Source organism: Calidris pugnax, unplaced genomic scaffold (genome assembly GCF_001431845.1).
Source record: "Calidris pugnax isolate Ruff unplaced genomic scaffold, ASM143184v1 scaffold156, whole genome shotgun sequence".
NCBI lineage: Eukaryota > Metazoa > Chordata > Aves > Charadriiformes > Scolopacidae > Calidris > Calidris pugnax.
The window spans coordinates 1,809,770-1,837,414 of NW_015090889.1; the positions used below are offsets into that span (position 1 = coordinate 1,809,770).

General features: G+C 36.7%; 1 protein-coding gene across 1 annotated transcript in view; it reads right to left on the reverse strand.

The window, feature by feature from the left end:
* The window catches only part of SLC1A3 (solute carrier family 1 (glial high affinity glutamate transporter), member 3), a 63,905-nt gene extending 37,973 nt beyond the window's left edge, over window positions 1-25,932 (reverse strand). The window contains exons 1-3 of the mRNA XM_014947656.1: window positions 25,777-25,932; window positions 23,935-24,208; window positions 6,689-6,826 (exon numbers count right to left, since the gene is read on the reverse strand). Of these exons, the coding sequence (XP_014803142.1) occupies window positions 6,689-6,826; window positions 23,935-24,115 (319 nt within the window). The 5' untranslated portion in view covers window positions 24,116-24,208; window positions 25,777-25,932. The remainder of the gene's footprint in view (window positions 1-6,688; window positions 6,827-23,934; window positions 24,209-25,776) is intronic.
* Between the last annotated feature and the right edge of the window lie 1,713 nt (window positions 25,933-27,645).

Genomic DNA, 27,645 nt, shown 5'->3' on the forward strand with positions numbered 1-27,645 from the left:
TTTAAAAACTTTTGTCCAAAATACATCAGAATTACACGACATAATTATTGAACTTCTTCTGCCCACTTTCCCTTAAAGTCTGTGGAGGGCATCAGTATAAGAAGGTTCCAATCTTTTCATCTCTGAGTGCCTGCCTGAATAATGATTATTAGAGGCTATACGCCAGAGTTGATTGACATTTGTTTTATACAGTAATACAGGTACTGAAGAGCAGGTGTTTAAAGTAATTATGTGTATAAAGTGTCATGTTTGTATATTTTTAGCTGCTGTTGATCTGAATCTGGCATATGGATTCTAGCTTGAGATGAAATTGTTACAGGGCATAGATTAATGCTAGTAAAATTTCTTGAATTGTTCCTTTACCAGTATAGGAAATATGTTTACAAGGTGACTGGATCTTTACAAACTTAGTAACTATCATTGACACGTTTTTAGCCAGTCTTGGTTTTGAAGACACACAAATTAAAGCATGAGTTTTCCTTTATTTGTGGAAAAAAATATTTGGATGTTCAAATTAAATAGCACTCTCATCCATTTATGCAAATTGCATATGTAAATGCCTATATGAAGGTGTAAACTGATGTGGGCATGAAATGTACAAGTGCATAAAATTAAAGCTGCCAGTTTTCACAAAGTTGACATGCATATATAGTATTGGGTGGGGGAGAAGAGGGCAGAGTTGCCTGAAATAGAAAGTAGATTACATTTTTAGTAGCATTTTAAGTATTAAATGAAAGACTTAAGTAAAAAAATAACACATTTCCGGGATGTTCATGGATTGGTTACCCGTAGCAGGCTTACTACTATAGTGGATACATACAGTATTCCTCTGCAGAAAGCTTCCAATACAAATATGCAGGGAGCTCAAATACACTGCCAAACTAAAATGTGCTTTCCTCAGGGAGAACCTGTCAGTTCTCTTCCTTTACCTACAACTAGAGTCAACTTAGATCAGTATAAAACTTTTCATTGATTTGATGTGCTTTGATTCTAAAATAATTTCTCTATGACATGCAAAAACAAGAGAATTTTGAGAGAGTCACAATTTTTCCTTTTTTTTAGAATTTGGAAAGTGGGTTCATTGCTCTGGTAACCAGCTAAATTGAGCAAACATTGCCCAATTGTTCCTCAGTTTTCCTGTATGACCTGTATAAAGAATACTATATTTCCTAAACTGAAACACAGAAGAGTAAGACTGACTTTTGTTAATATTTTTGGCTTCTAGCTTTACTGTGAGTACCCAAGATGTTGCACAGTCACTAGTTATAGGTCTGTTCTGCCAGAATGAATTAAAGGGAATTACTGCTAGATCCCTCCTTTTTCTTCCTGGGAGAAGGATAATGCTGGCTCCACAGCATTTGTTCCCATCTCTGGAACTCTGCTGAATGAGAAATTTTCCATCTGTTGAAATTACCATAAACATTTGTGGCTGATATGAGACAGCACCTGGAACCTTGTGGTAAGTGATAGCCTTTTTTCCACAACAGATTTGTCAGTGAGTAGGCAGGAAAACCCTGGAACTACCTAGAGACTTCATGCAGTGTGGCTCCTGCTTCCACCACCTTAGACACAGGATGGATTCCCAGTGTCTTTTTTAGAGGGTTGATGCACATAAGGTCTCATAAAGAGACCTTCTTATTTTGTGCTCTGATGTGAAGGGTTATGATGAGCAAATCCAAAATTCTGGCCCTTTATGTTTACTGCTATATATTTAATATGTTAATAAAGGACATTACAATTGTCAAAAAGAAAAATGATAATAATTTACTAGAGGATAGGTGTTTTGATAAGATTTAATAGCATTTGCATTCAGTTACACTTGATGGGTCATTGAGTGCCCCATTGATAATATTGGAAAGGCAAACAAGAAACTTAATTTCTTACATTTAACAACATGTAAGATATATCAACTGTATTATTTTCTAGAATTATGTCTTTACAGAAGATTGGGTGTAGCTGCTATCTGGATGTGAGAGGCCATGCCACAGTTCCCTGTCATACAACCTAGTTTATGTCCATCACACCATATGCTAACTTCAGGATTTTTTAATTATGTTTTTTTAAAAACTCCATGGCTAATACAGTCCTGTTAAGCAGTTCTATCTAGTAAAAAATATAGGGTCCTTTTATATGTATCTGATTATTAGTGATATCACCACAGCTTGCTGCAAGCAGTTACTAGGTGACTTTGGGTGTTATTTTTCTATAGCAACTGTCTCAGTTGTTGCCCCATATACCATTCTTGCTGCAATTATTTGCTTAAGTTTATTTCCATCTCTACAGTGATATAACTCAAATAGCTATATACTTTGTGTCTGCTGAGCTGTGACAACTTAATCTACATGTCTCCATTAAAATTCCCATCATATATTGTCATATTTTCTGCCTGGTAGCTACAAAAAAACTTCACCAGCACTACATCTGAAAGGAGAAAGAAAGCAGAGATACAAAAGGGAAGCATGATTTGCCTAAGGTTATACAACATGTCACAGCATTAATTTTCCACATTTTACATCCTTAAGTTGCTTTGGGCAAAGTCTGGCTTTTCAGCAGTCGAATTTGTTCATATCCAGATGCTGCATTTTTCCTGACTTACGTAAGGGAGTGGCTTGGAGACTACTTCAAGTTCAGTTGTTTCTTTGAATATTATCTTTGTTTCACTATAGGTAATTTCAAGCAACTGTGTCTGCAGTTGTGATCTCTACTTGTGTTTTGGTTTCTTATTTGGGTCACTTTGTGTGCCTTTATTTTTATCTCAGTGAGAAGATAGACCATGTTCCTTCCTATATTTTTTTTAACATTGTCACCATTCATTGCACTCCTTTGAAAGCTGAAATCAAAAGCACCATATGCACATCTGAAGTTAGTTAAGAGGCATCCAAAAAGTTTCCTGCCAACACTTTCTGTAGTTTTTGTAGTGGTAAATACTCTGAACATGTTGAAAAAGTCTGGGGACAAAACCTTGTGTCTCTGAGTCTGCCCAACGGAGAGTCACTTGTGTCTCCTGCAGTTGTCAATGTTGTAGTTGGTTATTGAAAGGCTACATCAGAGGCAGGGAAGTTTCTGTATCTTCCAGAATACATGAAAGGCAGTCTTGTCATTATTTCAGTTACAAAGGGGAGTGAATATAAACAAAGACTTACTACAAACTACATACTAAGATGTTTTTCTTCTTTGAGGTAAACCTTCTGTACTCAATCTTCCAAAATATTTTATTCAGCCATCCTTTGTGCAGGAAGATTCAGTCTTTTTCCTTGTGTTTGAAAATCTTGCACACAAAATCCTGGTCTATGATTAATGTTAATGTTAATCCCATTAACATTTTGGACAAGTATTATCACCTAATGCACAGTGCATTGTACTGGTATTCATGATTGGGATCTTTGCTTGATTCCCTTATTGCTGGCCTGCTGTATAACCCTGGACTTTGCTCTTTCAAAATAATCCAAACAGGAATTTCATGTATTTTTTTGGTTACTTACGCTATCTCCAATATACTGTGCTTTAATTTTGCCTTTGCCTTTGTAAGAGGTAATGATGGGTAATGCTGACTTAGGAGTTCTCCCATTTGCACGACTGTAGAGAATAAAGACCAGCATAGACTATGCAGTTGGAATTGTGTCTAAATCAGAAGAGATGAAGGATACAGATATTCATATAATCATATTTTCCTATAAACAGTAAAAGATGGTGAAAGGTATGCAAATAACCTCTATTTTCTCCCAAGCAGTTGTTAGGACATGCCTGGTAACATACACATTAAAAGATAGAATCTCATGGAGAAAACTGTATACCTGCTTGAGCCATGTGTAATAATGGTAACTCATAAGGCAAATGTAAGTAAAAGCCTCTGAATGTGATTCTGCATTGTTTCTTTCATGAAAGTGCCAAAACAGTGCTCTATAGCCAAAACAGGCTATAGAGCAATGTGACTGGGTTGACTTCACCTTCTGTAGTCTTTCCCAAGAGTCTGTGAATAACCGTCAGAACTGTTTTACTCTATAGCAGAAATCTTCAGTTTCCCAACTTATCTTTCACTTACGTAACAGGTCATAGTTTCTATAATTATGACTTTGTTTTTATTGTTCTAATTTCTTGACATTCACAAAATTTGCAAAGGAATATAGTCATCCCCAGCCTACTTCTAATACCTCAGAGGCTATGTGTTCTGATACTGTCATAACCACTTATATTGAGCACACTTACAGAATACAAATGGAAACCCAGAACGTCACATCTGGGAGACACTGTCATGGCTGTAAACAGCAAAAATACCTATTCAGATCATTTACAATTGGAAGAAGCAATTATATTATCAGTGTGCAAGACCCTGGAGGAACCTTTTTGAGGTTAGTTAAGAGGCATTCACTTTGTTTTGACAAACAAAATGCAGGAAATAAGAGATTGATCTCATGGATGTCAAAAGTGGTCTTAAGACTGACTTGAGAAGCAAGAGTTTTATCCAATGAATTATCCTATAATGTGTAGAAAAAAGAAACATTATAGCATCTATAAAATTGCACAGTAGTACATGTGTAAAGATTATAGTTCATTATTATTTGGATATTCAATAATACTTGGAGTATGGGAGTTCTGCAGCAAATATGTGAGAGTATCTTTTTAAAACAGAACAATTTGTACACTAAATGAGGTATTGTTCAGTATGGGAAACAGTTTTTCCAGTTTTTAGCAGTATACTGGAAAATTTATTCAATCCCATTAAAAAAGACACAGTCCTGTTGTATTTAACTATTTTTTAAAAAGAATGAAATCTGCCATTTGTGAATTTCAGAGTTTTCTCTGATTGTTCCCTGCCTGACTAAAGAGGTTTAAAATGTTGATATTCACCTTGAAAGTTGCCATCTCTATTTCAAAGGGAAACTCGAAGAGCAATCCACTTAATGCTGCAAGGCACTTGTATGATAATAAGACAAATCTTACAGACAGATAAGATTGCCCTTTGCCAAAAGCCTTTATCTAATAAGGGAAAAGATAAGAAAAAGGGGCATAAAAAAGGATAAAGGGCTTCAAAGAATTAGGACAAAAAATAAAATCTACCAAAAAGAATTGTATTTTTGAATCCAGAGATGGAAGATTCTTTTCAGAATAGAATTGGTTGGAAACTCATTGTTCTGGTATTTCACAAAATCTCTACTGAGACCTGGGGATTCAGCAAATGAGCTTGTTTTACCACAAGGTCAGCTCCTTGCAGCTCTCTGAGATGGATTTGCTGATCTTTACCTGAATGAAGTGTTTCTACTTATTTTTGAAAGTGAATTCAAATCCTTCTGTAGGATGATTTCCTGTTTTACCTTGAGCTCTGTCAGAGAAAAGATAATGCAGAGTTACAGGGAACTAAGCAGGTAATTTCTCCTGCAATAACTCATCCTACAAAATGGAGCAGCAGTGCCAGTCTCAGCTGACACTGAAGAAGTGTAAATGTCTCTCCGTTTCTACTTTTAATGGTTCTTCTATCATTATCCAGACAATCTGGGGAGTTCTGCAGGTGAAAGGGACAAGAAGACAGCAAGGAGATATGACATGTAACAGAATTTTACACTGGGAATAAAATTTGTCATTGTTTCTCCAAGATTTATAAATTTCTCTTTAGCTTTCAGTGTGTATTAAGCTTTCAGTATACATATAATATGTGTGTACAGAGGCAAGCTTTACTTTCTCCTTGAAAGACGTGAAGGCAAATGATTCTCTAACTGTGAATACCCTACTTTTCAGCTGAGGCATTAACAGCTTATATACATACTATATTTGGTACCTGTGAAGATGGGGGTCTATGCTCATTTACATTTGTAAGAGGAGATCTTAATATTAAAATATTTGAAAACCAGTGAAATTGAAAACAGCTTATAGTCTAAGGATCCTCTAAAAATTAAGGTAATGTATTAGGCATTCAGGTCCCAGGACTGCAGAATTGGAGGTTTTGATCAATTTCTCCAAGCTGTACCACTGATCTGCTGATACACCAAAGTCCAAACTTTCTTTTCTTCAGGTAAACACACACATCACAGGTACGTCCTGAACATGCATAAAAAATCTGAGAGCTCTTTCATGAAACTTACGTGGAATGGCAAGGCAAATATCATCATAAGAAATTAATTGTTACATCTCTAGCTCAAGGACAACTTAGTAAAGAGGGCTTGAAGCTTACTAGAGTTGCTGACCAGAAGACAGGAAACCAGAACTGATGGAATGAAGTTTCTTCCAAAGTATCCAATCTACCACATCTATCACCTATTTTTTCTAATCTGTTGCTAAAAGGTTAGGAGGTAGGCAGGGTTTAGAGGTACAAGTTATTGCCCACAATCAATAGTTTAAACTTTCTTGGGTCTTGGAACTATTTTTCTGAGCTACCTTGCCACAGAATATTGTGGAGGAAACATCTGTTCAGAAAGTAAGAGAAGAAAGTGGAGTACAGAGTCAGCTTCATGGCACCTACGTATAGCAACTTGTACAGTTAGATTGCTTTGGAATTGGGAAAAGCCCCTTTTAGTTTCTCTGTATATTAATTCAAACTGTTTGTTACGTTGTCTCTAAAACAGCAATAGCAAAGGTGTCACTTTCTGCAGGTTATAACCCTTCTAAGACATGAAACATTCATTTTATTTTATGATTTGGTGTGTGCATCTTTTTCAAATTATTTAAAAGAACAAAAAACCTGTTTATCTTTTACCTGTGACTAAGCTGGATACAATTAGTGGCAGGACCAGCATTTGCAGCATTCTCATGAGTAGTTCTCCTGGAAATGAAAAGTACTTGACTTCCCGATAGCTCATCTTATATGATCGGAGAGAAAATCCAAGGATTACACCTGAAAAGAGGGAAAGGATATAATGAGTTACTCTTCTAAAGTAGTATTGACATATGAACACGAGTATCTGTGTAGCACTTACGTGATGTATTTGATTGTAACATGCAGTTTTTATTATACATCAGATTGCACTCCCGATTTGCATTCTCAAATTTCAACTACTATTATGAGTAGTCCTTCTGAAGCCATTAAATTATGTTTCAGATCTCTTTGCAACAGATTCAAAAGGTTATTCATGCTGCTATTTTTTAAAATCTGGATTAATGTGAAAAACTGCATCTTGAGTAGTAATGAAAAGGGAACAGCAGTCCCTGCTACTGCAGCCACTTTGTGCTTTGACTTCTGGGATTAGAAGTGCAATCATATATGCAATGCATACACTTACTAGCTACCAACCTTCAGAAGTCTTGTCCATGCCTGTTTACTCTGTGGGGCCTGATCCTGTAGATCTGCTTCAGATGGAATGAGATAACCAGGACAGACGTATTTGAGAATCCCCTTGTGGTTAGGTCTTTACACAGCAAAACAGCATCAGGAGGTAACTAGCTTTACGCATGCCTACCTTCAGAAATGCAGGCACTTGCAAAAAAACAGCTAATCAGGGCTGGAAGGTCTTACTGGATGATTAAGTGGTGGGTTTCATTGCCTGAAGGAGTGGGGTAAGGGAGTGCCTGGACCCATTTATCTTGCTGGAAACATAAATGGTGCTTGAGATATACTTACAACTGGAAGCCACCGATGGGCTGACATGTGACAAGTTAAACTTCTCAGCTAGAATTTTGTAGATTTTGTCCTGTATTTGACACCAACTGCTTTATTTGCTTATTTGGTGAATTATTTGGTTAATTTACACAACTAATTACAATTTACTGAATGCTAAATATTTTGGTGACTACCTGATGTAGGTTTTCTATATCCTGCCAGGATCTGGAACAATCCTTAGCTGTACTCAACTATCCCTCCTTCCCATTCCTAATTCCTTGTTCTTTCCCCCTGTCTAATACTGGCATTTATGCTAATTGTGGCTGTACAGAAAAATGGATCAGAGAATTATTCTGCTGAAAAAATTATTTATTTCATTGGGTTTATTTTCAGCCAAGTCAATTCCTTGAAGTAATTTGTTTGCATCATTCCACAAGTGTTGGTACCTTCACAAAGGAATAGGTAGAAAAGTGCATTGGCAGAGTGGTACTGCCCTTTTTGGCAGACAGGCAGACTTAGGTTTCCTAAAACTTTTCATGAAAGTGCATCCTCAGTGACGTTAGGCAGCAGAGCATTCAAGCTCACTTCCAGGTCATGTTAGAACTTGGGTATGTCCTGAAAATGCTGTGAAATTGAACACTTCTGGAAGCTGGTAGTTCTAATTGTTAATCACTTTGTGGTTTTTGTTTTTTTTTATATAATATTTTAGATTGCTACATCCATACAGCATATAGTATCTTCATGCCAGATTTTACGAGCTAAAATGTGCTGTTATGCCTCCTACACTAGCTTATTGCCATCTGCTGATGTAAGAAACAGCGATTACTCTCATGTTAGTGACCCCTGTCTGTCTGATCATGCTGTTAGGGACTTCAGAAAGCTGCTGGAGTCTGCTGAAGACTCCTCTAACTTAGCTTAGAGGAGTCCACAAATAGCTTGTGTAGGGCAGTACTCTACACAATCTCAGTGCTATAGAATAGGAGAAAAGGGACTGGAGCACAATTGGAACCAAGCATGGAGATCACACTATGTAAAGAGAGGGGTGGGGCTAGAAGACATTTTTTAAAATTTTGTTCATGTGCTATTTATATATTGACTCAGGTAGTCAAAGTGCATTTTACATAAATGATTTTTTTGGGCAAAAGTAGATCATGAACTGCATAGATGAAGGGCTCTGAATTAATCTTGATTAAAAGACCTGCTTTAGAATTTCCCTTCTTTTCAATAAGGTTTTAAATTCCACTGCAGTGTTAGTGATTATTTTCTTTTTATATGGGAAACACATTTTTCAGATATAAAGAATCCATCTGGACCCTTTGTTTCTGCACTTAATGAGCTCTGCATTTTGACAACTGGATAACAAGCAAATAGAGCTAGACCAGTTTCTTACTTAGGCCACAGTCCTGCAATTAGTTCTGCATGAATTAATCTCTGCACTAGTACAAAGCCTCACTGAAGTTAGTAAGGGTTTCTGAGGCTGCTATAAGAACTAGTCCTTATGCTATACTATAAGAGCTTGATTATCTGGACCAGTACTGTTCAAACAGTACAAAGTGGCCTAAGAGAGATCCAGGGTCTGAGTAGATGGCAGTTTGAATGAATGTTATTGGTGGTGAGATTAAGTTTCTGAAGCCCCATGCAAACCTGTTGAGCCAAAAATTATTGCTTTTTTTTTTGTCCTAAAGTGCTCTATGCATAATTACAGGGTTGCCCAGCACTGCAGTTTACAAAAAGAATTTCTGTGATGTGGAAAAAATGTGCCCTGGTAGCATATTCGGGTGAACTGGGTCAACACCCAATAGTTACTAATTCTTCAGCCTTGATCTTAGCATTGTTATTAATTTATATGCAATTGTGCCTAAGCTGTAAGAACTTTTCTCTGACTCAATTTTCCTACTTGTTAAATAGATATAGCAGTAGTTGCTTCATCGATGTTTCTGGAAATTGTGTTCATATAGTGAGCTTAACAGTGCAAGAAGGAATTTAAGCAAGTGATTTCCTCAATGCAGGCTGTGACAATAAAAGCAGAACAGCATGATTTTACTAGTCTCTCTTGACTATATGGCAATGAAACTTGATGTTCTATTCTGAGTTTAAATACCTAGATACTGGATATTACATTCTGTCTGACAAAGTTTTATTAACAAAAATTAGGAACTTGAAATGGAAAAGTCAAAATCGGCGAGGTAGCTTCGACTTCTTTGAATTCACTTCTGAGAACCAACATTCACGGGTTTAAAATAGTGAGATAACAGCATACAATGACGATTTAAAGATAGACACAGTGACAAAATATCAAAATAAAGTCGGGAAGTAAGATCTGTTAGGAGGTACTAAACCTTTGGAGGGTGTGAGTCCATGTCTGTGTGTGTGGTAAGAGTTGTAGTGCTTGGCACCCTCCACGATCAAGACTGAGAAGATTAAATACTGGAGCTGGCCTTTCTCAGTAAAAGTTTCAAGTTTCTGATTAATTCTGAAAATTGTAATGAAACAAAGCCTTGTGTGAAACAAGCTCCCACAACCTGTCCTGCAGGTTTCTGTCTACCCTTTGTAACAGAAAAGAACAGCTAATCAACGCTATCAGAGCCTGACTTCTCAAACAGTGAATGGTGTACCATTTCTGCACTGCAGGGAAGAGTCGATTTCTCAACAGAATTTGTTAGGATCTTTCTGGGCAAAAATCTGTACTGCTTTTTGAAGTTAAGGAGCTGAATTCTATATATGTGTATAGTTGTGTAACAGAACCATATTGCTGAATAACTTAGATGGTTCATATGAAGAAGCAAATCAGATTAGAGTTATAAAAAGATTTTTGAGGTTTTCTTGTTAGTGATATAGGCAAATTTATGGAAAAATTGATTTGCAGATAATCCTGACAACAATCAGAACAATCCTTGAACCAAACCATTTTATTACACTTTTATACCAATGTAAATGTTCAAAATAAAATTCAATAATCATGAATACAGTGAAGAGAGGATATAAAACTTGAAAGGAGCAGAAAGTGAAAATAATTCTTACAGTGAAGGGAATGGGATGAAAATGACAAAAATGGCAGATATGATTTGGGATTGCTTACTCCTTAGAGAGGAAGACATTGATGAATGGTCTAGAGTTTTCACTTCTAGACTGCAGTACCAGAAAGAAATCAATCAAGTCTTCATGTCAGGTTTTAAAAACTATGGGTATACCTGTAATTGCTAAGAAATATACCACCTTCTATATAAAATTTCTTAAGTGAATTAATTTCAGTGTGATGAAGTGAGCATTAAAATCAGGGTCTTAAGCAGCAAGACAAAAATTAATGTTTTTATAATACTCAGGTTTTTAAGAATAGATTTGTTACAAAGATGGTTCTTTTTTTTGGTTGGTTGTTTTAAAAAAAAATAAAATGTTGTAGTGACCTGTCAGAGTATCATCAATTTACATGTAATTTCCTAAATTGAATTTGAAAATGAATTTTAAAATCCTCCATGAAAAAAATTAAGTTCTTAAGTTCTTAGAAAATGCCTCAGTCTCGTAATGGTAGAGAGCTGTTTTACATGATTCTTTGTGTTGCCTAGATGAAATAGGTCACACACCAACATACAGGTTTAAAACACCATATCAGTTAAAAAAAAAGAACCATAACTCTTAGAAGATAAGAGATGAGGCTTTACTCAGATCTATATGCTCATTCAAGGACTTTAGGAAAGCCTAAATCTATCCTCCTCCTTGGCTTACTTTGAAGAATTAGATTAAAAAAAAATAATAGAGAGGATTTTTTTTTCACTACTTCAGATAATTCATAATTTTACGAGAATAAGGAAGCTCCTAATTGGCATTAAGTGAACCATAGCAGCAATTTTGTTTAATAAGTGAAATCTCATGAATCTTTATGAGCTTCTGGTCTCTACCTTACTTCAGAAACATGCAGGATTAAGACCACACCATTACTTGGAGTTCATGTTTCTTTAAATGTCCATGCTCTCTTCTGCATTTTCATGCAGAAAGCAGAATATCTAGCAGTTTTACTTTCTGATTGATCAAAAATCACTCAGGCATATTTCAGGAGGAAATTGCTAGGTGATATATGCATGACAGTGCAAGACCAGCATTTTCTGTATTAATGTTTACCAGTTCAAAAAGAACATACCCGTAAGAGTTACATACACTTCTGCTTTTTACCAGTAAATCTTAAAACACCATCAAATGAGGTCTGTATCGATATTCTTGTCTTTAATAGATGAGGTACAGACTTACTTTTTCTTTTCCAGGAAAATAGAAGAAATAGAAGACTTAATAACTGGAAAAGAACACCTTAAACTAGGTAGAACCATGCACTAAAGTTACAGTTGTTAATGGTGCTCTTCCAGAAAAACCTTGTAACCAGCAGGCAAATAACATTTTGTTCTATAACAGAAATTGGGCTAAAGCCAGTAAGAGAATCAGGCTCCTACCAGTTTAATGGGACATTGTATATTTTTGTTAGCTGCACAGTCATTTCATTCTTATGTTCCTGCAGAGCTCTGGAATGAATGCTTTTGTTCTTTGGGCCATTTGTTTCTGCCTAATTTACCATTTTGTTCTGACACCTTTTTTTCTAACAACCAGTTTCAGATAAGGCCGCAACTGTATTAACTTGAGACAGACAGGTAAATAACTTGTCTTGTGATAAGAAATACTTCAAGTTGCCGACAAAATCACAATTGTTCTTAATCTCTTTCTTTGCTTGCCACAAGAACCACCGACCCACCAATTCACTTGTGTGCTTTTGATTTTAATCTTTTTTTTTTCATAGTTTTATATTGAACTTTCTCTCCACCCTCACCCCTCTTGCATATCACCTGCTCCTTCCTTACTTTCTGGTTTTCCTTATGTAGGTAGGGAGGTATGTACCCTTTGAAACCATTTTGTTAAACCTAAATACTATGTACTTAACTGAAATATTCAATACTTAAATACTGCAGCAGACTTCTTTTGTGATTGTTATGTTACTTTTACCAATTTTATCTCTTAGCTCTTATTATGCTATGCATGTTTAGTAGCTAACTACTTTTTTTACTCAATTCATTTAATTTAGGACTGCAGCAGAGTTACTACTCTCAAGCATTTGAGAACTACTTCTTGTATTATATAGACACAGTGCTGTCTTATTATATCTCTTTGACCTTTTTCATCCTAACAGTGTAAGACTATGACCCTCCTTAAAGGTCCTTCACACAAAGTATATTTGATGAGATAACTTAAGAAGTCTTTATTCAATAAAAGGAGAAATGCCCTTGGTTCAGGCTCAGTCCCGCAGAAGGAAAACAACTAAGGTAAGGAAGGGAATATATGGCATCAATCTGAGGGGATAATGCTGTGGACAGCACAAAATTGCTACAGCTAGTAAGAGACTACAATTTTAGCTGGTCTTTTTTATAGAATGGAATGGAATGGAATAAAATAGAATTAGGATAGAATAGAATAGAATAGAATAGAATAGAATAGAATAGGATAGAATAGAATAGAATAAATTTTCCATTGGAAGAGACCTACAACAATCATCTAATCCAACTGCCTGAACACTTCAGGGCTGACCAAACTGCATGTTGTTAAGGGCATTGTCCAAATGCCTCTGAAACACTGACAGGGTTGGGACATCAACAGCTTCTCTAGGAAGTCTGTTCCAGTGTGTGACCACCCTCTCGGTAACCAAATGCTTCCTCAGGTCCATTCTAAACCTTCTCTGATGCAGCTCTGAACAATTTCTACGTGTCCTGTCAGTGGGTACCAGGGAGAAGAGCTCAGCACCTCCCTCTCCACATCCTCTCCCCAGGAAGCTGTGGAGAGCAATGTGGTCAACGCTAGGCCTCCTTTTCTCCAAACTAGATGAAACCAAAGTCCTTACTTCAATGCACTTGTACTTGTCTGGTACTGACATGAGCTTATTTGGGTGCTAAACCAGGGAGGAACTATTTTTCACTGTGTTCGCTTTCTGCCAGATTAATTCCCTGGACAGGTTTACTGCTGTGCTAGACGATGGTCGTGCTGGTGTGACGGCAAAGTAGGAAAGCAAACATTTGGGGATGAAAATATGCAGCCAAAGAGAGAGGTAGGACTGGCTTAATCAGTCACAAAAACGTACCCTTAAGCAACCGGTTAGTCTTCCTATGGCAATTCAGAATTGGAGCTAATACCTAGCTTAAAGCTCTTTTTCTGAGGCTGAATTTAGAGCAAATGTTTTCTGCATGAACTTCCTCCTCTGTTTCAGACATAAAGAAGACCAAGCATTGGGTGGCTTAACAAACTAGCTGTTACTCCTCAACAGCTCTCTAATCTGACATCAACCCAGCAGAGAGTCTCACATGTATAGGTGTATATATTGTTGTGTGATACGTTCCTTTTCTTTTAACTGGATGTTGCCAGTGGACTAGAGAGCTTAAGGCCCTGTGCTCTAAGTACCTCTTATAGATCGCTATATTGAAGTGGAATATGGGCTAATTTAGACACAAATAGCTGCCTCTCCTTTGTTTGCGAGATATCATGAAGGGAGGCATGGGAGAAGTACTGTAGAAAAGCTAGATATCTTAGAGGTCACTGGGATGCAGATAATATGATATATTGAGGTATGGGATGATTCTAGCAGCAAAGTGATATCTTACAACTTGTTGACTTAATTCTATTGGGAAGAATAAAACACGTACCTATTCTTTCAGGATGCACTTACTGTGCAAAAATGGACTACCCATGGTAGTTCTGGATGGCACATACTGATTTGTGGCAGGCTCGAGACTTGTTGGGAGTGCTAAAGTCATTGCTCACATGCTACAGAGTCTACTGTGCATGCACACATGCCTCCTGGGGCACCCCAAGACTTCCAGATGTCGAGCAATTTAGCTGAAACTCCTGTCTCAATTAAGCTGTGAAAGACCAGAAAACAACAGGCAAAAAAAAGCCTCCAACTCCACCTAGGCAGAATGCTCAGGCTGTAAAAAGAGACATGTCCAGAGAAAAGCAAGTATGTATTGAAGAGTTACACTGATGCCAAAGAGTTGTTCCCTGCATCAGAAAAGAAGTCAGTGTGTGACCTTTGCTGAAGGGCCAGGAGGGTGCCGTGGTGCTCCTCAGCTCTAGTGAGGAGAGGCAGAGCAGCAGTGCTGCAGTCACCTCTGCCTCCTGAACCGGGCCTGAGGATTTGTTTTATGTGGTGAGGGCTATTACCTTCCAAAAAAATCACACCAGACTTCTAACATCACAATTCAGTTACAATTTGCAGATATCCAGAGGCACTTTGTAATATCCATGGGGAGTCTGAAGCTGTAAGGAAGAACTGATGTAACTAAGGAATGGGTAAAATCACTTACGAGGTACTGCCTAAACGAGGATGCTTCTTATACCAAACTGAGGATATAACAGCATCTGAGTGCTGTTCAAAAGTTTTTTAAAAAATCACTGAAATCTGTCCTTTGCTACTTCTTGGCTCCAGTGTTACACTCATGCATTTTTTCCCTTCTCTCTCTAGTCATTAGGTTCATTTGCCCTTCTTCCCCAATTAGGAGGTAATTTTCTTCCTTTGAGAACGTGTCCAAAAGATTGTTTTGTTTTTATCCAACCTACGCTTCTCTATTTGCCTTCAATTTTTTTCTTATTTTTTTCCTTGTTTTCCCTGAACTGTTTCTATATTTATTTATCATCTTTGATTTATCTTTTGCTGTTATTTATAAGACAAGAAATTGCAGGCAATTTGTGGGGGATTTGGAATGAAGAAGAGTTTTCATTGCTGGCCCATTCTTTATGGAATAGGGACATTATTTCTGATTTCATCCTCAAACAAAAGACTCTATTGAAAGACAAACTGCTCCTAGTTTATGTACTCTTATTAGTCTCTGAGCTATAGAAAAAAATACTTTTGATGCAAAAAATCACAAACAATTCCATCAACAATCAGGAATTCTCTCTTACTATGCATATAAAAAAGATCAGACATTCACAATATATGCCAGATTATATTTTGTGAAGTATTATTTAGAATTATGGTACTGCTTGGTGCTTTACAAAGTTACTGTAATAACTATTTTTTTATTGCCTGGGTTTACTTTGCTGCTTCACCTTCTTGACTAATGTTAATGTTTTTGCTTGCATAAAGAATAGTTCCCAAAACATAAGAAAACTGGTCTCTTAAAGTTTACATAGTTCCTTTCCTACCTTTACATTTCTTTCTTTCCTGTTTTTCCTCAACTGGAAGCTGACATAGTCCTTAACAGCACTGAAATCCATTTTCTCTACTACAGTTTCAGCTGCCCTTCTGTATTATTTTGTATTTTTACAGTATAGTAACACTAAGGAATCACAGTCAATGAGACAGAGATTTCTCGGTGCCAAGACCTTTGTGCAAACATGCTCAGAAAACAGAGCTCTAGTCTGAAAAACTTCTAGTGTAGTTTAATGGAGAGCCGGAGGTTAGAGCTTGATAGTTGCCTTTATTTATTTTATTTTATTTTTATTATTTTATTTTATTTTATTTTATTTATTTTATTTTATTTTATTGTGTTTTATTTTTAATTCCACCTTAGACAAAACTGTCCATTGTAGGCTTGGCTTGCTCAATATGCAGTTTTACTAATCATTTGTGGGACATTCAAATTATACATACATGTCTCTATGGAGCTAGCCCAACTTTTCATTCCTACAAAACCACCTGTTAATTTAGCTTAGTGCTGATAGTCTAAATCTGTAACTGAGATGTTTGCCACTGAGGATTAAGTATTTTGTTGAATCAAGATATTCCTATGCCAGAAACATTTGTGTCATGGAACATAACTCACGTGGCAGACTTTGTAAAAGATTTTAAAGAATCTTTTTTATCCAGTATCTCACTCACACTCAGGAACAACCTGGACAGACTGGGAGGACGCATTTCCTGTTGTAGAATACAAGACTTTTGCCGTATCAGGTGTAAGCATTACCAGAATTCTTTATTTATGTTTGATTTATCATTCAGTGAATTCTTTTGATAAGGAATTCAGGTTCATGACTGAAATTCATGGAATCACGTTACCATCTTTTCAAAAAGATTCTACGATTCTTTCAGCCCCTAGCTGTCTGATTTTGCTAGTTGAGCCCCTTCGTCTTTAAAAACCTCAATATGACTATGAAACTATTCATAACTTGAATCTTACATCTGTTTAGTTTACTGATCAACATCCTCTTCAACACATGCACTTCTAAAAGTGTTTTATTTCAGTTCATTAAAAAGATTTAACTCATCTGAAGGATATGTAGTAGCATAGATTAATTTAGATGTAACCTCCATATGAGTTATGATGCATCTCTTCTTACTGTTAGATGTTATTCAGAACAGCAAAATTTCCCTATCTTAAAGGTCACAAAAATGGCAAAGGGAAACTGGCACCTGGAACAATATTTAATTGCATAGTAGGTACCTAAGTCCAAATTGTGACCTTCAAAAGTCCCTCTAGATAAAAAAGCTTAGTTCTGAAATCTATGAAGTTAATGGGCACTTCTCCATTTGTTTTTGGAAGACTCCTCATTTCTCGCCGTTCCATTTGTGTTTTTCTCAGAATTCCATGACCCAAACATCTATTTGCCTAACTCCAGGCTAAGTCCTGGGGATCTAGAAACCGAACACAACTGACACATGCATGCAGAGAAGTGTTTGGATTTGGGATGACCGGGGTGTCTGTTCTTGCTCAAAGGATTACTTGACAACCTGGGGTTCCCTCTTACAGATGAGTGTTTTAGCCATTAGGTTAAAATATCATGCTGCCTCTAGTTCTCTTGGCATATGTATTTGCCTTTAGAAGACTTGTATTTCCTCCTGCCTGATGACACAACTTGGAAAAGAATGGTGGAATTGCATCCTCCTGTAACTTCCCTTTTGAAAGGAAAAGAGTAAGACAATTCCTCAAGCACTGCTGACACCATTCCCAAGGCGAGGGCTCTTGTGCTTCTGGATCTTGACCGGGAGAAAATATCTGGCTGGTCCTGACTCATTCAGAAAAGAGTGGGAGTAGGAATGCAAACCTGTTTGTTTGCTGGTTTTTTTTTACATCCTAGCAAGTTTTAGGCAGTTATATGTTTAGCTTGTGGACTTCTGGTGTTATCCTTTCGAGTGTCTTAGCTCTCGCTCATACACTAAAAAACCACCCAGCTCTGAGATTAGAATTCCTTATGCAGCTTGCTTTTCTTGACTTCAAAATTTAAGCAGTAGCCTTATTTAGCAATTGTCTTTGGTTAGTACTCCCAGGAACTGGAAGGATAGAAGGAGGATGTACACAACTAGTGTTGTGGATTATTTTATACAGTTGGATTATACATTACGGATTAATGGATTATACAACATGGGTTATTTTATACAGTTGTGGATGCAGACCCATGATTTTTTTAACAATGTGTAGGAAAATAGAAAGTCAATATTTTTCAGCTGCTGATGTAGAAGTCAGTGCTACAGTAGTAATCAGCACAATGCCTACATTTTTATATTATTTTTTAGCATCTTTATTAACATCCAGAAGATCTAATTTTTTCATTTAACTCTCTTTAATTTTTTATTTCTTTGTATAGTTTTTCAAATGCACTTTATCTAAAATCAAATGCATTTTATCTAAAAGATAGTTATTTAATAAAAACATTTTTTTCTTTGGTATCATAAAGTCCCCAGGAACTTTTAGGTGCCTGGTTATTTCAAGAAATTAAGTGAGAAATTTAAGCCACATGAATGAAATTTTCAGGAATCCATAAACAACCAAGCATGCCATCTTCAGCTACACCTTCACTGTGGCCAGCTCAAAAGCATTCCAGTGCAGATGAGAACTCATTTTAGCTTTACAATAGCTAGGGTGCTAGTAAGGATCTAGCAACGTTAAACATTTACTCAGCATACAAATCATTGGCACCTTGCTTATGAGTTTGTACTACTTTGCAGTCACTATAGTGACTACGGTGCACGCCTACTGAAAAGAGGAAAGGACTGGCAAGCCCTAACACTAGTTCATTTGATGCTGAAACATCTTTTTAGTCCCCTTTGATGCTCAACAGTAAATTTATTTTTACAGTCTTTGAGGAGACCACTGTTTCTGTTGCAACATAGCTTTGATAGTGTGATCACCATATTTTACAGGCATTTGGGGAATTTTCCTGTAAAATCTCTGAGAAACCATGTAAACATCCTAAATGTCTCATGCGGTTACTATCCTGCATTCCACACAGGACAGCCTTAAAATCTGCATTGTAAGAAGTGGTATTACATAAATAAGTTTAAATTTATTTTCTAGAGCGAGTTTTGAGAATCTCACTTCCTTTTCACAAACTGTACGTGGAACGCAGTGAATGTATGCTTCTCTGGATTGTTTTATGACCACTCAGACATACTACTTTTGAGTACCACTTTGTAAGTCTACTGATTTGAAAATTTGGAGCAAATAAAACAGTAGTAAGGTTACATTTAACGTGTTTTGTATCTTTAATGAGCGTATATGCACACCTGCTGTCTATGGAATGCATAATTGTCATTCACAAAGTAGACAAATTTATTGTTGTTACTCAGTGTCACATATGGCAGTCCAACAACCACTGTTTCCCTTCAGTAATACCAGAGTGTATGTTAAGAAATTAAGACTGTGGTAATAAATTAATGTAAATTTCTTTTGCAAGTAACCGCTACACTAGCCTACTGTTCACATTTTGCAGTCTGACTTTTATTACTACCTATTTAATAGCAGAATTAAAGTTATTTTTAGTTCTGTACTTTTTCTCCTTTTTGAAAAAGGTCATCTCCTTTGAATTTTTAAGTGTTACTCTCAATCTTAAAGTGTCTATGTTGTTTTTTTTCCCCCAAATTATAACTATTTCTTAACTTGAAAAAGAATTCAGGTCTTGCTTAGCATTTTTTTCAGAATATTACTACTTAGGATGGTTTAATCACTCAGTGAGAAAACAATTGTGTTGGGTAGGTTCTTTAGGAGAGCACTGGGACAGAGGCAGCTTCTGAGTTCAGCATAAATAGAATTAATTTCTCCTTAGCTGTCCCCACACTCTCTTGATTTTCTTGTCTGTATCTTAATCTTTTGTATGGTATCACGTTTCTCTCTTCATGTTTTAACATAATCTTTCACCTGGGACTCACCTCCCACAGCTGTTTCTCCTATAGTGATGGATCTTTGCTTTGTTCTCATGCAAATTTTACCAAGGATGCCTTAGGCACTGTTCATTGTCAGGCTGTAATGGGGTCAAATACCCTTCTCTGGGTATGTCAGCCTCCATCTTCAATGGATACAGAGGATCTACCAGTAGCAGAAAAGATGTCACTTCAACACACAAGAGATGGTCTTTTCTGTGGGTGTTATCCAGGACTCCGTCTACCTGTGAATTACAGACTAGTACCTCATTTTAAACTATTTTTCAGGCCAGAATTGTTTTAAGACAGGAGAATTAGCTACTCTGCACAGATTTTCACTGTTCACATATTTTAGTAGGTGTGTGTGGGTTTATGCCTTCTGTATCATGAAGAGTCATCTGCAGGTTTTGCTTAACTCTTTGTTTTTTTCAGGGACAGGGGTACATTGGCAGTGCCTTCACCTCTCCTTGTCTTCTTCCTCTGCTCTTAACTAGTTTTTTTTTAATAAAGATGTTGCAAAGTTTTGGAATCTTATATATGGTCCATGCTGTGGTAGAGCAGATGTTGTACGGGCCAATTTAATTTCACATCTATTGTGAGATTGCCTGCAGTTATAGAAGACTGGGTTTAGACAAAAGGCCAGCCCTGCACTCCTTTTTGTGGACAGGTAACCAGAAAACAGAATAGGATCCATCCAGGTCCCCCTTGAATGTCCCACTGGACAACTGCAACATATCGCTTTGGCAGTGTAAAGAGGATTTAAGCTAACGATCTGGAGCTATAATGGATTCATAACTATGTAGAAACTGCTTTTTATAGTACTTGCTCCACAGCCTTCCTCTACTTCACTGAGTTCCTCAATTAAAACAGTATTTCTCTGTGAACAGCTTCTGACGATCTCCGCTCAGCCGCTCTGTGTGTCTCGATCTTTCCTTCTGTACAGCTTCAGAATCCACAGGAGATTCTTTGGCATTTAGGAGTCCTGCCAGAGTAAAGTCTGGACTCCTGTGGCATTTTTGAAAAATGGGAGGTAAGCAACAGAGAATCAAGACAGTCTGATGAAGGAAGGGTGTCTGAAAGGAAGGCATTTTGGGGACAGGATGATGGAGCTAAGTAGCGTGGGAGAGAGGGCACTGCCTGAGATTTTGCCAGTAATTTGGCTAGCACTTCAAAGTTCGTAAGACTTCCTGCAGATTTTCCATGAGCCACCATGACCCCAAGCCTACCTTAAAGTGCTCCTGGTCATCGTGACACTCTGAATTTACCAGTGGTCAGCTTCCCAAATTCACCTCACATAATTGTTCTCATCTAATGGCTCTTGCCAAGATCCACAGCAGAACACTAATTTAATATTTCTAGGTGTACCAGAAGAATCTGAAAAACGGCATCATAACTCGCTTATTGACCATGGTTTTCTCAAAGTTTCTTAATGGACTTGGAAGCAGTTTAATTTTCACTAAAAATAACAACAACTATGACAACAATGTTGTCATAGACAGACCCTACATATGCAGAATGTGAAGTCGGAAGGACCTTTCTTGAGGGTTTGGGGAAATGGAGAATAGTGTTAAGTGATTCTCAACATGCATTATAACTTTTTGCATATTTCTCATTAGGTTTCTAAAGACTAATTGGTTTTGTATCATAGCAGCTAATGAATTCAGTGCAGAATCAAAAGTAACAGCAGAAGTTAGGATAAATGTCTATATTTCTTCTTTGTCATGTGAATGCCAGAAAATCTCTATTCTCCCTGCTAAATATCAGTATGCAACACAAACAAATGCATGGTGCAGCTACCCACTTCATAACGAAGTGCATGTTTCCACAGACACAAACTCAAGTGCCTGTTATAAACTACAGTCCTGAAACCAGGCTAAGACACTATCCACTTAACCTTACCAGCATCAGTCCTCCTCAGCAAAGAAATCGGAAATGCTCTATTAAATAGGCTTTTCATGTCAGTCCCTTGACAAAAGAGGTCTGAAAGAAATGTTTCTGAAATAAATGTTGTTCTCTTTAAAGCTAAATTTCTGTTTTTCCTGAGTTTAGTCTGTATGAAAATTGCTGGACTGACAGCCCTAAAAACTGATGTAATCTGTCTGTTTAGATTACAGAGAGCATTAAGCATCATTTCTTGTAAACGATTTCAACCCTGGCCTGAGTATAGTTTGGTTTCCACCTACTCTTACATACAAGCGTCTCTGATGAAACAGACAGTGGTGCTAATTGGTGGGTTTATTTCGCAATGTTGATTACTGTCTGCAAGGAAAGGGATCAAGCCCACCGACTAATTTTCCACAGATCACCAAACAACTGAGAGAATATAACAATTTAATTCTTGCCAAACTAGACAGATGGAGTTCAACTGCTGAGTGATTTCCAAACTCTTTATCCAACTGTTCCCTACTTCTGAATATTTCCTCAATAGCAAAAAACTCTCCAAACCCCCAAATCTTACCTTTTTACGAGCTACCAACTGTGAACTTACTGTTCTAATCATATATATACTCTAAAATTACACCACAAATAACAAATGTGAGAAAATTTTGGAATATTCTGTCATAGTAACAAGAAGACATTTTTCCACATATTACACAAGGTATGTCTATAGGTTCATGAGCAGAATTTGAGCAGCCTCATCCTAGGCTGCACGTTTTCATGAATTCTCCAACTTGTGTTCCAGACGTACTGGCACTTTGCCATTGCTGTAGGTGGTAGTGGAGCTGTGGGCAGACATTTGTCACTAGTCATCTAAAGCTAATTGGAACATGCAATAACAGTAAAAACACTTGTCCGGCCTACATTTTTGTTCCCACATTGCCACATTTATAGGATTGACACTGAAGATAGATGTCAGTGAAAAAATTGGAAGAGAACATTGGTCTTGTGCAGTATAGACAGGTGACAATCTAAGAATTTCATTCCATTGAGGTTGGAAAGAGTTTCAAAACCTGCATAATTTGTTCTGCCTTTCCAGACCATTTCAGAAAAAATGCTCAGTTTTTTTACCCTGATATTAATGGGGTTTTTGCATTGAACAAATTCTTATTTAGGAATTAAAAGCTCTTGTAATCAAATACTGTTGACGAACAGGAGAAACTCACATTTCTGTTATAGCAACACTATTTATTCTACCAATATGCAAATTAATATAGTTGTCTCCCAGAAAAAAAAACATTAAACCTCAAATTCATTTAAAGAACCCTACAGATGTGGTATCATGCAACAATAACACTAAAGCCCTAAAATTTTAGTTGTTAAAAATGCTGTAGAAATATAGCAAGCAGATTTATATGGAACAGTGTTATCAAGGACACTAGGGCCTACATAGGTGTAGAATATGTACCCTTATCTGTAAGTGCTAACATTTGGGTTTTCATGAACAGATTTCACAGAAATTGGAAAATAAAAAGGAAAGAAGTACAGTAAAGCCATAATGTTCTTGCTCAAAGTACAAAGAATGGTATTTCATGAAACATATGGTGTCATTTAGATAATCTGTAGTAAAAGGAAAATTACCAAAAGTGATCATGTAACTATATAAAGGAAAACTTGTTTAAAAATGTGCATGTTTTTCTCAGAAGATTCTCTTTCTAATGTAAATCCAAAATGTTTAGCAATATTTTAAATTTACATTTTGGCGCATTCCAAATCTAAATGCTGTTTGATGTCCTAGATTCCTCTCCATATACTCTAAGAAGGCATTTAATCAGGTGCTATCTTGCAGTCCTTTGAATCGGTAGCATTGCCATTGTTGCTCCAATTGCATCTGAAAGATGCATGTGTAAGATTGCAAGTGACTGACAGAGCATAAGCTTGTACTTAGGTTTGATTGTTTTGTTTCTATCAAGGGAAAGCTGAAACGATTGGGGCTCTAATATATACTTTTTGCATAGAAATGTCACTTCATTTCATTCATTGAGGATTTCTGTTTGTCATTGTAAGGCATTGTTTTTTTCAGAGATTAGGTAAATAAAAGTAAGATCCTGAGCGTTTTGCTGCATCTGGCTTTGGTAGAAAAAGATTTCATTGAAAACATTCAATTCAGTTACTTTATCTGATTCTTTATGAGAAGAATCCATAAGCCAGCTGGTTTTTTTCACTAAAACTCTCCTCAGGAATACTAGAATAATTCAACATCACTAAACTTCAACATGCGGCTGTCAAAGCCAAAACTCTCCAAGCCAGAACATTCTTATCAACTTAGAAGAATTTGGGATCTCATTTGTAATGCAAATCGCTCAGGCAAATCGTCATTGTCAAATGCACTGGAGAACAGAATATTCCTATTGAACAAATTACTCACCAAGAATCACTGCAACAACTGTGAAGAGCACAAAGGCATTCCTCAATAAATAACTTTTAACATCATCCTTTGTTATGCTCTGCACTTTTTTTTTAGCCAAAAGTGTACGTTTCCGGACTCCTTGTTGAATGCGTTCCATCCTACTTCCAGTTTTTGGATCTTCTCCGTTACCTTTAGTCATCTATCTTGAAGCAAGTTTTCTTTTACAACTAACTTCTGTCAATATCCCTTCAAAAAATGGAAAACTCTTTTCTGTAGGAGGTACTGGCGAAACCTGCAAGACAAGAAATACCAAATATTGCAGTAAGATTTTAGAGGAATGATTAGACTTATGTTTGCACAGAAGCAAATATTCTTAATATTTCAGTAAAACTTACACTATTTGTAATATTGAAGTTTTTGTTTGATGTTTTTAATAAATAGCCTCAATGACTGTTAAAGAACTCTTTGAAAGAAGGAATATATGAACTGATCAGATACGTGTACTGTGTCTTCAGAAATTAATAGGAATTGCTGTCCTGCTGTAAAACCCAGGAGTGACTTTTTTTTGCAGTTGCTAGAGATATACTAATGTAAAACTAGTACAATTCGTAGAAGTGTAAGGTGCTATAACGTTTAAAACTATCTCTTAGGCTTCTTTCTCATCTGTTTAGCAGGCTGATTTTATCTGAAAAAAAATTTAGCTCACCTTCACCTTAATGATAGAAGAGAAATATTTTGCTTAAACTGATATGTTTAAAATGTTCTGGATTTCAGATGGTTTTAAACGGTTGAATGCATTGGCTGAATTCCTCCTTTTCACATGGCAAAACACAGCAGGAATAGTTTATTTATCCCTCAACCACTATTTATGGTAGTTGAGATATGCTTTTGACAGTTTTATGTTGATAACATTCATCTTTGAAGTGTATAAACTATTCAAAGCACATCTGTAAAACATCAGAAGTTATATCCCACTTAGCTTGTCGCTTCAGACTGTAATACAACTCCACATTGCAAAGTAATGCTCAGCTTGGCCTGATGGCAATTCTGTGGATATAATCTGATTTTAAGAAATCACACAGTGAATCAACTTTAAAATGTTTTAATATTAAAATCCTTCATTAAAACAGAATTCACTCAATAATGAAGCCTGCACAAAGGTATTTTTCAGACCGAGAATCCCACTTTTCTGAGGACTTAGTCAACACACTGGCATGTCTTTTTAAAGAAATTAGAAATTAGAATGGGTAGAGTTAGTTGCTTCCATTGAAATCTCTCTCCATTATGCACAGTCCCACTCTAACATCTTAGCTTTAATAAATCTAGTGCCTAAATACCGTTTTTTTAGGAAGTACTTAGAATATAAATACACAGGGTTTTCAAGCAGCTTGTTTTAAAGCAAGTACCGTGTTGTAACAAATTAATTTTGATGCGATTTGATCGCTGCTTCTACCATATGTTTCAAGATTGGCACTTTATTGCAATATTCTCTCTAAATTTTAATGGAATGCAATATGCTTTGCTTCTCTAGAGAGTGGAAACATTCTGAGACTGAGCTGGATGTTTAAATCAGTAAGTATTTTAGCTTGGACATGACTACTGTGTGTAAGCAGAGTTTTTTTTTCAGAATGATTAGTTTTAGTATTTTATAAAAAAAAAAATATAAAATGATTCGTTTACAGTGCCTTTTGTTCCCAAGATGATTAATGCAGCTAATCTCTCCTTTATAACTTACATTCAGACCGAGAAACAAGGGGGGTACAGCCAGAAGGATCGTTACGTGAAGTAAAGCACAAGAGGCAGAGAGTGAAAAACTGGGGCTTCGTACTCAAAACGCAGGGAAGGGAAGGAGGGGCTCACCTTTTCAGAGCTTCAGCAGCCTGGGAGCGGGGCGGTGGCAGGTACGGTGGGGGTTTCCCTCCCAGCAGATGCGGCAGAGCTGCGGAGCTGAGCGAGCGAGCGGGAGGCAGAGAAAACTGACAATCTGCATGTGCTCTGGAATACAGCAACTTACTATCACTGTAACTTAAGGAAAGGGGAGGAGACTGCTCGCCCAACTCTGGAAAAAAAAAAAAAACCAACATAAAACAACAAACCAACCAACCAACCCCCAAAAAACCAACACATCAGAAGAGAGGGGAAAGCTGAGCTGTTGGAATATTGATTAGTCTTGGCACAGTGAAAGCAGGGTCACTTTCTTTGTTTTTTCCTTTTAGACCACTTTCACGCTTTGTCAGTTCAGCTTCGTTAGAAATGCAAAATCAGAACCCAGCAAGAACTGAAGGATCACACACACACACAGAGCAGGGGAGGCTGCAGGCGCCTCTTCATTAAATATTCCGGACTGGAAATCTGAAAAGCCTGAACATGATTATGTAACACTATTCCTGTGCTTTATAATTAAATGGTAAAATATGTAAGCATGCTAGTTTGTTCTAAAAAGGGACATGATGTGAAGCTATCACGTACTTTCTAACTCGTAAAGACAGTTATTCATGGTGTACTCTTCCCAGGGTGGGGAACCAGGCATATCTCTCAGAAGCAACTGGAGCATTATCAAGAATAGAGAAAAACATAATCAGCTGTAATTCTTTGTATGTTTCTTGTAGATATTCAAAAACACGATGAGACTTGCCTCTTGTTTAGCAATTCAAACTCACTGGTACTAAGCGCCATTCAGCCCGTTTCAATAGCATGGAATGAATGCTGAAGGGACAAGCAGAAAACATCCACTTTTGAGAAATAAGCGGCCTTTGGGCTTTTTAGCATTTAAAAGTTTGTACTATTGAAAAGATATTTGCAGGGAAGAGTCAGGGGAATTCCCAAAGACTTATTTGACCTTTTGCAGCAACACTTTTGTTTTAAATGTTGGTAAAGTCAGTTTAAAATAGAAAATAATTTAATTTATTAATAATTAATATTTCACTGCACCTTTCATGAGATTTTAAAGTGCATTTTCTTATAAGCAGCAAATACCATAAATGAAAATTCATTTAAATTTATGCTAAACGTATAATTTAAGAAGTTTGTTTATAGATAATGTGGCTTTTAATGATTTTTTTTTCCTGGAAAGCCATTTTAACTGTACAGAAATAATCTCTTGTGTACGTGATACACAAAAAATAGTTAGGTATGAAACCAAATTAAGAACTGTGCTACTTCCACAAAGTCACAGTAAGAGTTTTGCTAAAGTGTTTTCTAATTTAAATATGCTTCAAATAATGATGTATAATGTAGGGAAAAATAATCTTACAGTATAATGCAAACTTGCTCATGATCAATGTCGGTTTGAGATTGAACTGTGTACCACGGAATCTTGATCTCAATTCTCTAACTTAAGAAAGGAAGTTAGGATCTAAATTAAGTTCTTAATTGACTTTGAAAAGCACGAATCAATGTTGACAGGTTGTGTTGCAGACAGAAACACATGCTGAATTCTCTTATACCTGGTGGCTTTAATGTCTATCTCATTCTTATTTCTCACAGTGGAGTTTTTAAATACTTTCACCATTTTGCCTGGGGATGGGAACCGACCTCTTAACTGACCTTTGGCCTTTAACGATCTGCTTGTTTGATCTTTCTTTTTGGAGTATGGCATGCTTTCTGTGAAACCTCCCAGATAAGGACTTCATTCTGCCCTCTCTTCATAGGAATAGTAATGTTCCAGTTGCCTTAATGGGGCAGGGGTCAGGCCCAAAACGAGGTGATCCAAAAGTATGTCATCATTTA